The following is a 13,443-nucleotide window of genomic DNA, read 5'->3' on the forward strand; positions in this document are numbered from 1 at the left end:
TAGGATTTTCATGTAGAAGGTTTTCATGAAGCTACGAGCACTTGAGAGACATTAGTTGAAAGATTGAGTGGTTGTAGGATCAAACTTTCAACATCCAGGCTGTGAGAGATAGGATTTGGAGGTTGGGATGGCTCAACCTGCCCTGATCCTGAGTTATGAGAGTGGGTGCTGTGCCCAGGTGAATTGGTTCCCTGATTGAGAGTTCGCGGAGTATGGGAAACCATACTTGTCGAGGCCAATACTGGGCTATGAGGATCATTGACCCTTTGTCCTGTTGCAGCTTCACTAGAGTTTTGGTTATGAGCAGCATTGGGGGATACACATATAGAAGACCTGAATTCCAGGGGTGAGCAAAGGCATCCATGGCTAACTGGTTTCTCTGTTTGTGCAGGGAGCAGAATCTGTCCACTTTGTGATTCAGTTTGGATGCAAAGAGGTCCAGTGTTGGCTGAACCCAACGTTGGAATATCTTGGTCGCTATTAAAGGATCCAGGGACCACTCGTGGGGTTGGAACTGATGACTAAGGCGGTCTGCAACTATGTTGTGTATGCCTGCCAGATAAGTGGCCCGGAGTACATGGAATGTATCAGGGTCCTGTCCCAAATTTGTGTGGTTTCTTTGCAAAGGAGATGAGAGCCTGTACCCCCCCCCCCTTGTTTGTTCAGGTACCACATGGCAACCCACCGCCACCACCCACCGCCGCAGTCCATGCCTTGCTGGACTGCGGCGGTGGGTGGTGGCAGGAAAGATAGTGGGGACTGTCCGAGGCCTGCCGCGGCTGGAAGCCACAACAGCCAGGGCCCAGTCTAGAAACCAGTTTCTGACACCTGGGATTGAGCCTAATCCTTGGCCTGATGCTAGGGCCCAGACTGGAGGCTGGATTCCGAGACATAGGCTTCAGCCTATTCCAGAGCCTGGGCCTAGGCCTTAGCCATGGCCCCATCTGGAGGCCGGTTCCCAACACTTGGGCCTCAGCATAGGCCAGGGTCCAGGCCCAGGCCCAATCCGGGGTGCAGCTTGAAGGCCAGGAGCTGATGCCAGAATCTCAGCCAAGGTCAGGCTCAGGTCTCAAGGCCTGAGCCCAGGAGTCCTTGGAGTCTTCAGTCTTCTGTCTTCTTTCGTCAAATGATGTCATCCACTGAGGATGCACTGAAGTAAATTAACTCTGGCGTATCCCCTTCAGTGGAGGGCACCATTTTGCAGTACTGCAATTATCCTTACTGAGTTTATGTACTCCGACATGTCCTCAGCAGATGGTGTCATTTGAAGAAAGAAGACTGAGGAAAGAAGACAGAAGAATCCAAGGAGGCTTGGGCTCTGGCCTCTAGGATTAGGCCTGACTATAGACCAAGGTCTAGGCATTGGAACCCTGCCCCCTGGAATGAGCCCCAGTATCGAGCATGAGCTCAAGCATTGGCCTAGGACAGGGATGGCGAACTCCAGTCCTTGAGTGCCTCAAACAGGCCAGGTTTTCAGGATATCCACAATGAATATACATGAGCTAGATTTGCATACAGTGGGGACAGTGCATGCAAATCTTTCTCATGCATATTCATTGTGGATATCCTGAAAACCTGGCCTGTTTGTGGCACTCAAGGACAGGGGTTCGCTATCCCTGACCTAGGATGAGGCACAGGCATCAGGTCCCAGTTTCTGGACCAGGATCTAGTGTCAGGCCTGGGCCGAGGCTCTGGTCTCGGCTGAGGCCCAGGCATCAAGACCTGGTATCTGGAGCAGGACCCAGCTTAGGGTCTGGGCCTGGGCCTTGGCCCAGGTGTCGGGACCCAGCCCCTGGACTGGGCCCAGTGTTGGACTTTGGCTTGAGCTCTGGTCTAGTCTGAGGCCCAGGCGTCGGGACCTGGCCAAGGCCAAGGCTCTAGCATCTGGCCTAGGCACCATTGTCAGGCTTAGGCTGAGGCATCTCGACCAGTCCTCCAAGCCTCAGCCTTTCATAAAGCCTAGGATGAGGTCACATGGACCTACCGTGGCCTAGACCTATGCAAGGCTGACACTTTGATCTGGATCTAAGGTTTGCATGCAGATTTCCACCAGACTGGGTTAGTGGGTGCCAGGGGAATCCTGGCCCTGGCATTTGCCTAGGTGGGAAGAATGGATGGTGAGGACAGGAGGCCTTGGGAGGCCCCATTTCCTTTTTTAAATATTTGATACATGTTTTTAAAAAAAAAAATGAATTAAACATTAAATGAAACAAAATTCATGGGGAAACGCCCCCTGAAAATGAACTGAAAAACATACATTTTTTTAACCTACACACCCCTATTTGTATTCTAGGACCTGGTGTGATATATGCATTGCTGCCTTTTCTTAGATGTGGTTGGTGTTGTTGAGTTTTGAGAGTTAGTACAGTTATTGCATGGTATGGCAAGTGTCTAGGTGTCCTTTTTTTGCAGAAGTTTGTATTATTTAAAAAATTATTTAGCAGTGGAGGGATTTTGGTTTGCTGAGGTGAAACAAGAATTAGAATATATATTCTTGCATTTTGGGTTGTAATATAAATTGCCCTAGCTGTGTTCTGTACCCTTGTTGTGATTATTATGATTATTGCTATTTTATTGCAGATATAATGTTCTCGTCCTTTTTAGAAAGAGGATTCATGAAAGAAAACATGATTATTTGTTTTATTACATGATTGGATCTGATGCTGTTATGTGCTCTTTGCTTTTTACATGTAATAAATATAAAATAAATGAATACAGATTAATAAGGAATTTTTAAGGTTGGTAAGTACTTGAAATAATTGAGTTAACATATTTAAGTTTTACTCATGATGCATAAGGCTATTGCAGAGTATTTAGAAACCCATTGTCGAGTGCACACTAATGGGTTGATTTTAAAAGAGTTGCTTGTGCAAAAACAGCCAGATATGCACATATGCAGGCCTTGCATGAGCAACGCGCATTTTAAGAAGTCGCAATGTATGCGCGTACACATCCGTGTGCATGTGAAGAAGAAGGGGGAGGAAAGGTGTGGGGAATGGGCATTCCTTGGCAGTGCCAAGACTTATATGCATAAGTCTGCATTTTAAAAAGGTGACCATGGCACACATCAGCTTGATATCCAAGTAAATTTATTTCTGATCCTGAAGAGGAGCAAGTCTGGCGATAGTGAGTTTTAAGGCATTTAGTATAGCATGAGGGTTCAGTATCAAGTAGGGGGCTTGCAGGATGAAGACACAGAGGGATCTTGAAGACCTCAATATGAAGTGGGCAAACTGATGGACTACTTGAAAAAATTGTGTTTTTTCCCTTGCATGATCAAGTTTTAAAATCCGCCTGCATATGTGCGTAAAAACAGCTAAAGCCCTAACCGAAATACGCACATGAAGGGTCTTTAAAAGAAACACGCATACTTGCGAGCACTATTTAAAATTGCAGCTTCTCTACACTTGCGTGCCGATGATTGCATTTATGGGCGCACGCGTATTCCTTTAAAAACTGCCATGTAAGACATGAATTATCAATAAGAGTAGAATTTAGAGCAGTATGCCTGCTGTCTACCAGTATGTCTTAAACTTTGCTCACCCAAAACATCTGCCTGGAATAGTGCCAGGTAGCGTTACTTTGGCACTACCTCCAGTGTGGTCAGCACTATTTTGATATATATCCATACATCAAAATGCTGCCAGCTGCACCAGTGGAAGGCACTGAAGTGATATCATTTGGTGCCATCCTCCAGGAGGATGGCACCATTTTGAAAGTGCTGGGACCCAGGTGTATGTGGCTGGACATCACTCATGCTTGTTTCAAACCAGAATCCAAGAACGAGGTAACTGGGGTGGGACCTCCCTGGCCCCGACACTTGCAAATAGAGGGGGAAGGGCCTCAGTCCCAGCTTCAGGCCTGGCTCAGGGCTAGGCCGCTGTGCCATTTGGCTTGGGGAGGATCAGCCATGGCTCCCAGAGGCCCGTATATTTTTCTATGCACAAATATGAAAAAACCTGAAAATGTTCAGATATTTTTGTAGGAGGCTAATTTTGGTTTGTTCCATTCAGAACAAACAACAAATGACCTCAGTTGATACGTTTTTTGCATTTGTTAGAAATGAATGCACATCCCTATTGTCCAGAAAGACTAAATCCTTATTGCTGATAAATCACTCTGACAGTTCAGTCTATGCCACACTCAAAGATGTGCCCACTGCTTCCACACCATGGGGCAGATTTTCAAAGGGGTACGTGCATAAGATATGCTCGTACCCCATGAAAACCTGCCCAAAGCTCCTCCTGCGCGCGCCGAGCCTATGTTGCATAGGCTGCCGGCACGCGCAAAGCTCCGGGGCATGCGTAAGTCCCGGAGCTTTCCTAGGGGGCATGTCGGGGGCGTGTTGGAGGCGTGTCGTGGCCGGCGCAACATCGGGGGCGTTCTGGGGGTGGGGCCACGGCCGTGGTTCCAGCCCATGGGCGTTCCGTGGGCGTGGCCTTGGCCTCCAGACCAGCCCCCAGACCGGAACATGGCGCGCAGCCAGCCTGGTGCACGCAAATTATGCCTGCCTCGGGCAGGTGTAACTTTTTCAATAAATGTGGGGGAGGGGAATTAGTTAGGGCCGGGGGGTGGTTAGTTAGGGGAAGGAAAGGGAAGGTGGGGGGCACCGGAAAGAAAGTTCCCTCCGAGGCCGCTCCGATTTCGGAGCGGCCTCGGAGGGAACGGAGGCAGGCTGTGCGGCTCGGCACGCGCAGGCTGCCGATTTTGCACAGCCTTGCGTGCGCCGACCCCGGATTTTAAAAGATACATGCGGCTACCCATGTATCTATTAAAATCCAGCGTACTCTTGTTTGCGCTGGGTGCACGAACAAAAGTACGCGCTCACGTACTTTTTAAAAATCTGCCCCCATGTGTATCCTCCCCCTGATATGTGTGCCTGAGCTTGAGATCAACATGGAGACAGCAGCTGACCCAGAATCCTCTGCTATCTTAGCCTTTCTGGCTATGTGAACTTTAAATGCCCTACTGAGCCTGACCTGGAGGAAATTCAAGGACACCTGGATAGCAGTTGAAGCTGGTGACAATTTGCGATGCCTAATTATAGGGTCACAAGAGCAGAAGGCAACAGTCAGAACCTCAGGCTAGAATGTTGGTTATAGGGGCAACATTAACAGGGGCATCTGTAAACACAGCCTAAGATATAAAGATTGCCCTGAACAGCAAGATTTTAACAGAACAAAGATTATCAACATGCAAGAATTTTAGGTATAACCGTAGACTCAAGATTATCAATGTCTAAACACATCTCTGAAACAGTTAAAAAATCTTTTTTTAAGATACACATGCTCAAAAAACTCAAACCGTTATTACTACTGTCTGACTTCAGGACAGTCACACAAGCACTGATCTTAACAAACTTAGACTACTGCAATGCAATTTATTTAGGACTACCATTATCCACAATACACGCTCTACAACTGGTCCAAAATGCAACAGCGCAAATGCTTTACAATTTGTCACAAAAAGAACACATAACACCTATATTACGACATCTGCACTGGCTCCCTATAACCCATCACATCACATACAAAATTCTGTCCAATATTCACAACCTACTCTATAACCCTAATTCAGTATGGCTTTGCTCTCTGCTGCGAATATATAAACTGTCAAGACAACTCTGATCTATGGACAAATGTTTGTTAGAAATCCCATCAGTCAGAATTGTCAGTTTAGGTTTAATACGGAAAATGACCTTCTCTATAGCAGGTCCGACATTGTGGAACACTCTTCCTGAACAAATCCGGTTGATATCAAATCATAAAGAGTTTAAAAAAATGCTAAAAACATATCTGTTTAATAATGCTTATAGAACATAATAACTGCAGATATAATACTATGAACATAATAATCCCAGAGGCCAAATTTTGTGTTATTTCTGTTTTTAAATTATGTTTGTATACTTATAAACCGCCTAGATGGACATATAAATGCCTTATTGTGAGGTATATACAAACTTTTAAATAAATAAATATCTAAAGAGTGATGGTAAATGGGCCCCAACTTAGAGAACTGGTCAGGGTAATATAGGGATACTCTATCATGCTGTTGACATGACAATCTATGTAAATGATACTCCAGGTGGTCATACAACTTCATAATTTCTGACCTAGTACTGTATTGTATTTTACCTATAAAAGAAGGATCAGTTCATGTATACAGATGAAATGCTGGTTGGTCAGATTGTCAGAGAAATGGTATCCAGCATCTCCCAAGAATACTTATATTGCTCAATAAAAAATTATACTTTCTACAAAATTTATGTATAGTGTTCTTGTGACCATGGAGAAGCGCCATTAGCGTGTTTGGTGCATAACACCCATATACTAGCTATGGTTCTGCTGTTGACTGAGTTTTATAGATGGTAATATTTAATATGGCAAGCATTCTGGGGTCCATATTCAAAATGAATTGTCAAGCTAATTTGGGACATAGTTGGACAAATCCCACTGTTTAAATTTGTCCCTGCTCTGAACATCCCCGTTATGTGGCTAAGTACCCAGCTAAATTTAAGAGATTGATTGATTTTTGTTGCTTGTGATATGCTAAAGATACTTTTGAGTGGGTTAGATTTTTCAGCCATGGGGTCCGGAGACTCTAAAGATATCCCAGAACTTTCCCCAAATACCCCTGCCCATTATATTTGGGAACATTACTCTAAGTTGGATGTCAGGTATCTTAAAAGATGGAATTTCTTTGGCCCAGGAAGTTCCTAAATTGTAATTTCCATTAGAAGGATTTTTTTTATTTTGATAGAATTAAACATTTGAGAGATATGCTAGCAGCAGATGAAAAAAGACCTGATTACCAGTAGAAATCTTTTTATTCTTGGTGGCAAGAATGTTATATTAGAAAAGAAAAACCTATTAGGACAGAGCTGAAAGATTTGCTAGATAAGCCTAAAATGACTTTATCTGAAACCACGTTAGAACTAAATGAGCTGAGAGCATAGAGGTTTAAACAACAAGCCAAATCAGGGTGTGGACCTTCACTTCCCCCTCCTGCCCCTTCAGAATACTCTCAATCCCCAGAGTGTTCAATTTATCCAGTTGCACCCTTGTCCCCAGTCAAACCCATGGAGATATTACAAACCTCTCTGTGACCAAGTTCTCCACACAAGGATATATTGGATGATCCATCCTATCAAATCCTCAGAGACCACTGAGAGAAGGTCCCCCACATAAGTAACCAAGTATATCCAACAGTGGCTATGCCTTGCTGAATATACTGGTTAAAGTTACCTAGTTAATTTTAACAGGATTATCTTGTCACTTGCCAGTTACTGAATATAGAGCTTAAGCTTCTACCCATTTTCATCTCCCTAAATTTCAACATGGCTGCTTAGATGATGCATATTTATTTATTTATTTATTTATTTTAGATTTCTGTATTATGCTTTTTGCCACTTCAAAGCAGATTACATTCAGGTACTGTAGGTATTTCCCTATCCCCAGAGGGCATATATCTCTGTGCTGGTATAGGTAGGACTGTCTAGGAAGTCACTCCTGAAGTTGAATCCTTTAATGCTATTTGTATTTCAGAAAGAATCACCTTTATAGAGGATATCATCCTTCCTCCAAAGGATATCTGAATGAATCACCTCCACAACATACCCAAACTATACAGGCCTTAGTGAACAGGAGATCCAGACCTAACTAATCACTACAACCACACAGCCAGAAGACTGCTCCTTAATTCCTATGTTTACAATTATTATTATCACATTGGGGCTTAGGCAATAAAAATGTGCCAGAAAAAATTAAACATGCACATTAAAAACGCCATTTAACAAGTGATGCAAAATGATTTAGTATGGGCATAGTAAACAAAATATTTCCAATAGTGTAATCACATTATTCTCCTATTATGGAAACATAAAAATGCATTTCTTAAATAGTTTGAGCATGAGCATATTACTTACTGAGGGGAAGCTAAATAGCAGAAGCATGCTAAATTGAGCATACTCCTTTTCTTCCGACTATTGCTTCTGTCTTCTAAGGGTTATACAGAAAACATGACAACATAGGGGATTCTTTTCAATGCAGAGGAAAGAAATGAGAGAAATAATATACTCCAAATAAGGTGTATGTAGAGATCAATGACAGCTTGAAACTGAAATGAGTAATGTTTAGAATAATCTGTCTTGTGAATAGCAATTCTCAAATTTTGGCATAAGACGACATAGTTGAGAACAAAAGGGAGCCTGCAAGGGGGAGATCCAAGGAATAATTTGGATGCCTTTACTTGAAAGAGTAGCAGAATCTGGTCATTCCTCCCTCTATAGCCACCTTGTAGCCTGGGCATTACAATGACTGCATCTCTCAGTCTGCTACTGTCACAACACTCACAGAAATGAGCACTTAAACCAAAAAACTGGTCAGTTCAATAAAATCTTTTGAGACTCAGACTATTTAGCTTCAAGCTACTGAAGACCTAAAAACCTTCAATGGTCTTTGTTTACAATAACAATGTCCACAACAGCAAAGACCATTGTCTACTGATAACCTAATGATTCAAAAAATATTTCCTTGTGTAAATAAAGGTGGATTTATTTTTTAAGTGCTCAAGTATGTGTCAGTGTGTCTCCTCTGTCACCTCCATCTCTTTCTGTATCAGTCTCTCCCCCTTCTCCCCACTCCATGTCTTTCCTGTCCTGCTGGTGACCTGTGAAAGCTTTCCTTACTATTTTTTGGAGGGATGGGAATTCTGGGAGGGGGGGGGGTTATTAGCTGGTCAGTTGTCCCTGGAGGGAACTCCTATGGAAGAAGGTCCCCCTGGTTTTGTGATTAATACCATTTCAGTATGGTGATGGTAAATTCTCTTTTCACAGGAGTCAGGAAATTTTATTTTGAAGGAGTGAGCACCAGCAGCTTTTCCTGCAGCAATGCTCTAGGCACGACTCGTTTTGTGCAAAGAGAATTTGCAGATAGACCAGCTCAAAACAAACTACATTGTATCCTGACAAGCTTTCTCATCCTCGAGTTTTCACATACTCCTCTGCTGGCATTAAGCTACTTTTGAAACACTGTACTGAAATGATATTAATCTCTGACCCCTCGTAACCCCCTTTTGCTGGTAGCTTCCTTCATAACTCTGCCTCCAACCAAGATATCATATATAACTTTCACATTGCTGAGGTACTGTGATGGCCAGGAAAACACTCTTTATCTTGACTTGATGTGAATACTCGCCGTCCCCCTGATGCAACCTTGATGCGAAACACGGCCGTGTCGGAGTGTTTCCACTTTTTCAGAAGAAGAATATAGGGGCAGATTTTAAATACTTGCGCGAGCGTGTACTTTTGTTCGCGCAGTAGGCGCGAACAAAAGTACGCTTGATTTTATAAGATACGCGCGTAGCTGCGCGTATCTTATAAAATCCGGGGTCGGCGCGCGCAAGGGGGTGCACATTTGTGCAACCTGCGCGCGCCGAGCCCAGTGCGCGCTGCCTGTTCCCTCCGAGGCTACTCCGATTTCGGAGCGGCTTCGGAGGGAACTTTCCTTCACCCTCCCCCCACCTTCCCCTCCCTTCCCCTACCTAACCCACCCCCCCGGCACTATCTAAACCCCCCCCTTAACTTTGCGTGCGTCGGCCGGCTGCCCCGCTCCGTGGTCCGGTCCCGGGGGCTGTTCCAGAGGCCACGGCCACGCCCCTGAAACACCCCCGGCCAGAAACCACGCCCACATCACCGCCCCCGAAACGCCGCACCCCCGCCCCCTAAATGCCACATCATCCCGACACGCCCCCGACACGCCCCCAACAGGAAGCCCCGGGAATTACGCACGTCCCGGGGCTCTGCGCGTGCCGGCGGCCTATGCAAAATAGGCGCACCGGCACGTGAGGGCCCTGCGCGCGTAAATCCGGAAGGATTTACGCGCGCAGGGGTTTTAAAATCTGCCCCATATTGTTTAAACAAGTGTTCTTTCCTGTTGGCCTTCAAACAAATAAAGCAATTAATATATGTAGTTTAACAGTTTATAATGTAGTGCTACACATTATTTTGGGATTCATATTTATGTGTATGTGTGTGCTATTTACTCTGCATTTCCGGTGTATATTAGTATATTAGTAAGTTAACATCACTTCAAGGCAAGTATTAAATAGCATTAAATTAGTGAACATTTAATAAATAGCATTGAGAGTGAGCATACTGCACTATTTACTAGGGATGTGCAGAGCAAAAGTTTAAGTTCATATGTCCATATGTCCAAAGGGGGTCCCATTTGCGGTCAATATGGACATAAACAGAATTCAATGAGTTGAGTATATGTCCATATGTGCAAATAAAAATTTAAACCCCTCACCCTCCTTAATCCCCCCCCCCCAAGACTTACCACAACTCCCTGGTGGTCCAGCGGGGTCAGGACACCATTTCTGACCAACTTTGCAAGGAGCACGTGACGTCGGCGTCACGTCGGAGTGACGCGGCGTCACGTGATTCCCGCGGGGTCGCTTCCGGGATCCTCGTTCGGCCCAAAAGGAACTTTTGGCCAGCTTGGGGGGGCCTCCCCAAGCTGGCCAAAAGTTCCTTTTGGGCCGAACGAGGATCCCGGAAGCGACCCCCGCGGGGAATCACGTGACGTCGGCGCCATGTCGGAGTGACGCGGCGTCACGTGATTCCCCGCGAGTTCCCTCCGGCACTTTCGTTCGGCCCAAAATGAACTTTTGGCCAGCTTGGGGGGGCCTCCTGACCCCCCCAAGCTGGCCAAAAGTTCTTTTTGGGGCCGAACGAGTGTTCTGGCGCGAACCCGCGGGGAATCACGTGACGCCGCGTCACTCCGACGTGGCGCCAACGTCACGTGCTCCTCGCAAAGGATTTCAGAAATGGCGTCCTCACTCCCCGCTAGATCACCAGGGAGTTGTGGTAAGTCTTTGGGGGGGGGATTAAGGAAGGTGAGGGGTTTAAATTTTTATTTTGTATCAACAATCGTGATTTCCAACTTATTCAACATAGCTATGTTGAATAAGTTGGAAATCCGATCGTTTATGTCTCATCACTTTTTTAAGTTAAAAAAAAAAAAAGTAGCGTTTTACATTTATGTTCAAAACGAATGCACACCCCTACTATTTACCAAGCATCCACTAAATCCTTTTCTGCATATGAAGAATCCTACCTGTACTTACACAGGCATACAAATGTTAACGTGCTCAGGATGTCTTTCCATACCCCTTTAATGGACATGGTAAGACCTTTCTTCATAGTACACAAGGACCTCAACATGCATGCTAAAGTTTATTGCATAGTCCCCATTATCATCAAATTGAAGGAATTGTGCACATGTATTTATATTGGCCTCAAGCCATTAAAATATATTGATGGTTTGTATGAATCTATTCCATAAAAGCCTAAACTTTGGACCTCAACAGCTTTATAAAGGACTCAGAAGTACAAAGTCTTCTCCCCACAAACTATTCCAGATCTGTACAGAACATCCTTGACTATAAATGTGCAAACAATCTATATTACAGCAAAACAGACAAATAAAACATGCAGGAATGTTGCTGAACATACTATAACTTTACTTTTAAAAGATTAAAAACACCAAAGAAAGTTTAGGAAATACAAATATCTGAAAATAATAAAACATTTTTCTAGCAATATCTCCATAGGACAATATAATAAATAATTGCCATACCTTTACATATGCAACAATTTTTAAAGAAATTGTTGCTAGATATAATGAGTTCATTACAAAATCCATGAGGTTCCACCAGTCATGAATGTAATCTTGAAAGCCACCATCCCACATCTGTTTTATTTCACCCCAAATAAAACCTGCAATGTAAAAGTAGTAATGCTAAACACAGAGATATCAAATTATTGAATATGGATAAAAAGCATCATTCTTAACACATCAATAACAATAAAACTGCACATACTAATACATCTAATTTCCATAATGTATATTCTATACTACTTTACATATTTCATTAAAACAAAAAATATAATATTCATGTTGCTTAAAACAAAGCCATGACACTATTTGAATTTGATCACTTTCAATGTATTGCTTGATTTCATATTTCAAATCGAAGTATATGCCCTGTTTAGTCAATATAGAGTATAGAAAAACTACCTTTTAAAATATTAATTTAAAATCCATAAAGCTTTTTTAATTAAGATACTAAAATATATTATACAACTGGTAACATTACCTATTTTACTGTATTCTGGTTGCCACTATAGTAAAATAGGGAAAGATAATAAAAGATAAAGATATGAGTTTACTGATACATAGAACTAAATGTCAACAAATAAGGAGTAGGTGATAACTTTTTATTAGACTAACTTAAGTCTTTTTTGACTGACATTAATTACTTTTATTTAGGCTGTGCCTTTTCATTGGTAGTTCAAGGCTAGCTACTTTCAGGTACTGTAGGAACCATCTTCATTAGGGGCCAAAGCTCTTGAAAACTAGTCATAAATGTATTAAGTTAATCTGCTACAAACATGTCATCCACAAATTATGGGGCAGATCTTAAAACATACGCGTGGGTGTAGATTTGTTCGCACAACCCGGCGCGAACAAATCTACACCCGATTTTAATACATGAGCGCGCTACTGCGCACATGTTATAAAATCCAGGGTCGGCACGCACAAGGGGGTGCACACATGTGCACCTTATGGGGTGGATTTTCAGAGCCCTGCTCGCCGGTGCGCCTATGTTCAATAGGCCTACCGGCGCGCGCAGACCCCGGGACTCGTGTAAGTCCCGGGGTTTTGTCGAGGGGGCGGACCCGATCCGCACGGCGTTTTCGGGGCGGGAAGTATAGTGTTTCGGGGGCGGGCCTGGGGCCGTGGTTATGGCTCGGGGCGGTCCGGGGGCGTGGCCGCGCCCTCCGGACCCGCCCCCAGGTTGCGTCCTGGCGCGCGGGGATTTACGTCTCCCTCCGGGAGGAGTAAATCCCCCGACAAAGGTAAGGGGGGGGTTTAGACAGGGCCGGGCGGGTGGGTTAGGTAGGGGAAGGGAGGGGAAGGTGAGGGGAGGGCAAAAGAAAGTTCCCTCCGAGGCCGCTCCGATTTCGGAGCGGCCTCAGAGGGAACGGAGGTAGGCTGCGCGGCTCGGCGCACGCCGGCTATACGGAATCGATAGCCTTGCGCGCGCCGATCCCGGATTTGCGCGGCTACGCACGTATCTACTAAAATCCAGCGTACTTTTGTTTGCGCCTGATGCGCCAACAAAAGTACGCCAAATCGCGCTATTTGAAAATCTACCCCTATGTGTGCTGAGCTCGAGGGGAGCCCCAATGGCTTTCCCTATTCCCTTCAAGGCCGCTCCGATTTCGGAGCGGCCTTGAAGGGAACTTTTTTTCCAGCCCCCCCCCCCCGGCTTCCCCTCCCTTCCCCTATCTAACCCACCCCCCATCCCTAACTAAACCCCCCTACCTTTGTCGAAAAGGTTGGCTGCTGGCGTGCCATTCTTCGGCCCGGGGCTGCT

The 13,443-nt window shown here is 44.7% G+C and overlaps 1 protein-coding gene across 1 annotated transcript in view; it reads right to left on the bottom strand.

The window, feature by feature from the left end:
* TRPC4 (transient receptor potential cation channel subfamily C member 4) overlaps positions 1 to 13,443 on the bottom strand; it is a 544,275-nt gene that overhangs the window by 76,815 nt on the left and 454,017 nt on the right. Inside the window, 1 exon segment of the mRNA XM_029602745.1 lies at positions 11,640 to 11,779. Within this exon segment, the coding sequence (XP_029458605.1) occupies positions 11,640 to 11,779 (140 nt within the window).

Source organism: Rhinatrema bivittatum, chromosome 5 (assembly GCF_901001135.1).
Source record: "Rhinatrema bivittatum chromosome 5, aRhiBiv1.1, whole genome shotgun sequence".
Classification (NCBI taxonomy): domain Eukaryota; kingdom Metazoa; phylum Chordata; class Amphibia; order Gymnophiona; family Rhinatrematidae; genus Rhinatrema; species Rhinatrema bivittatum.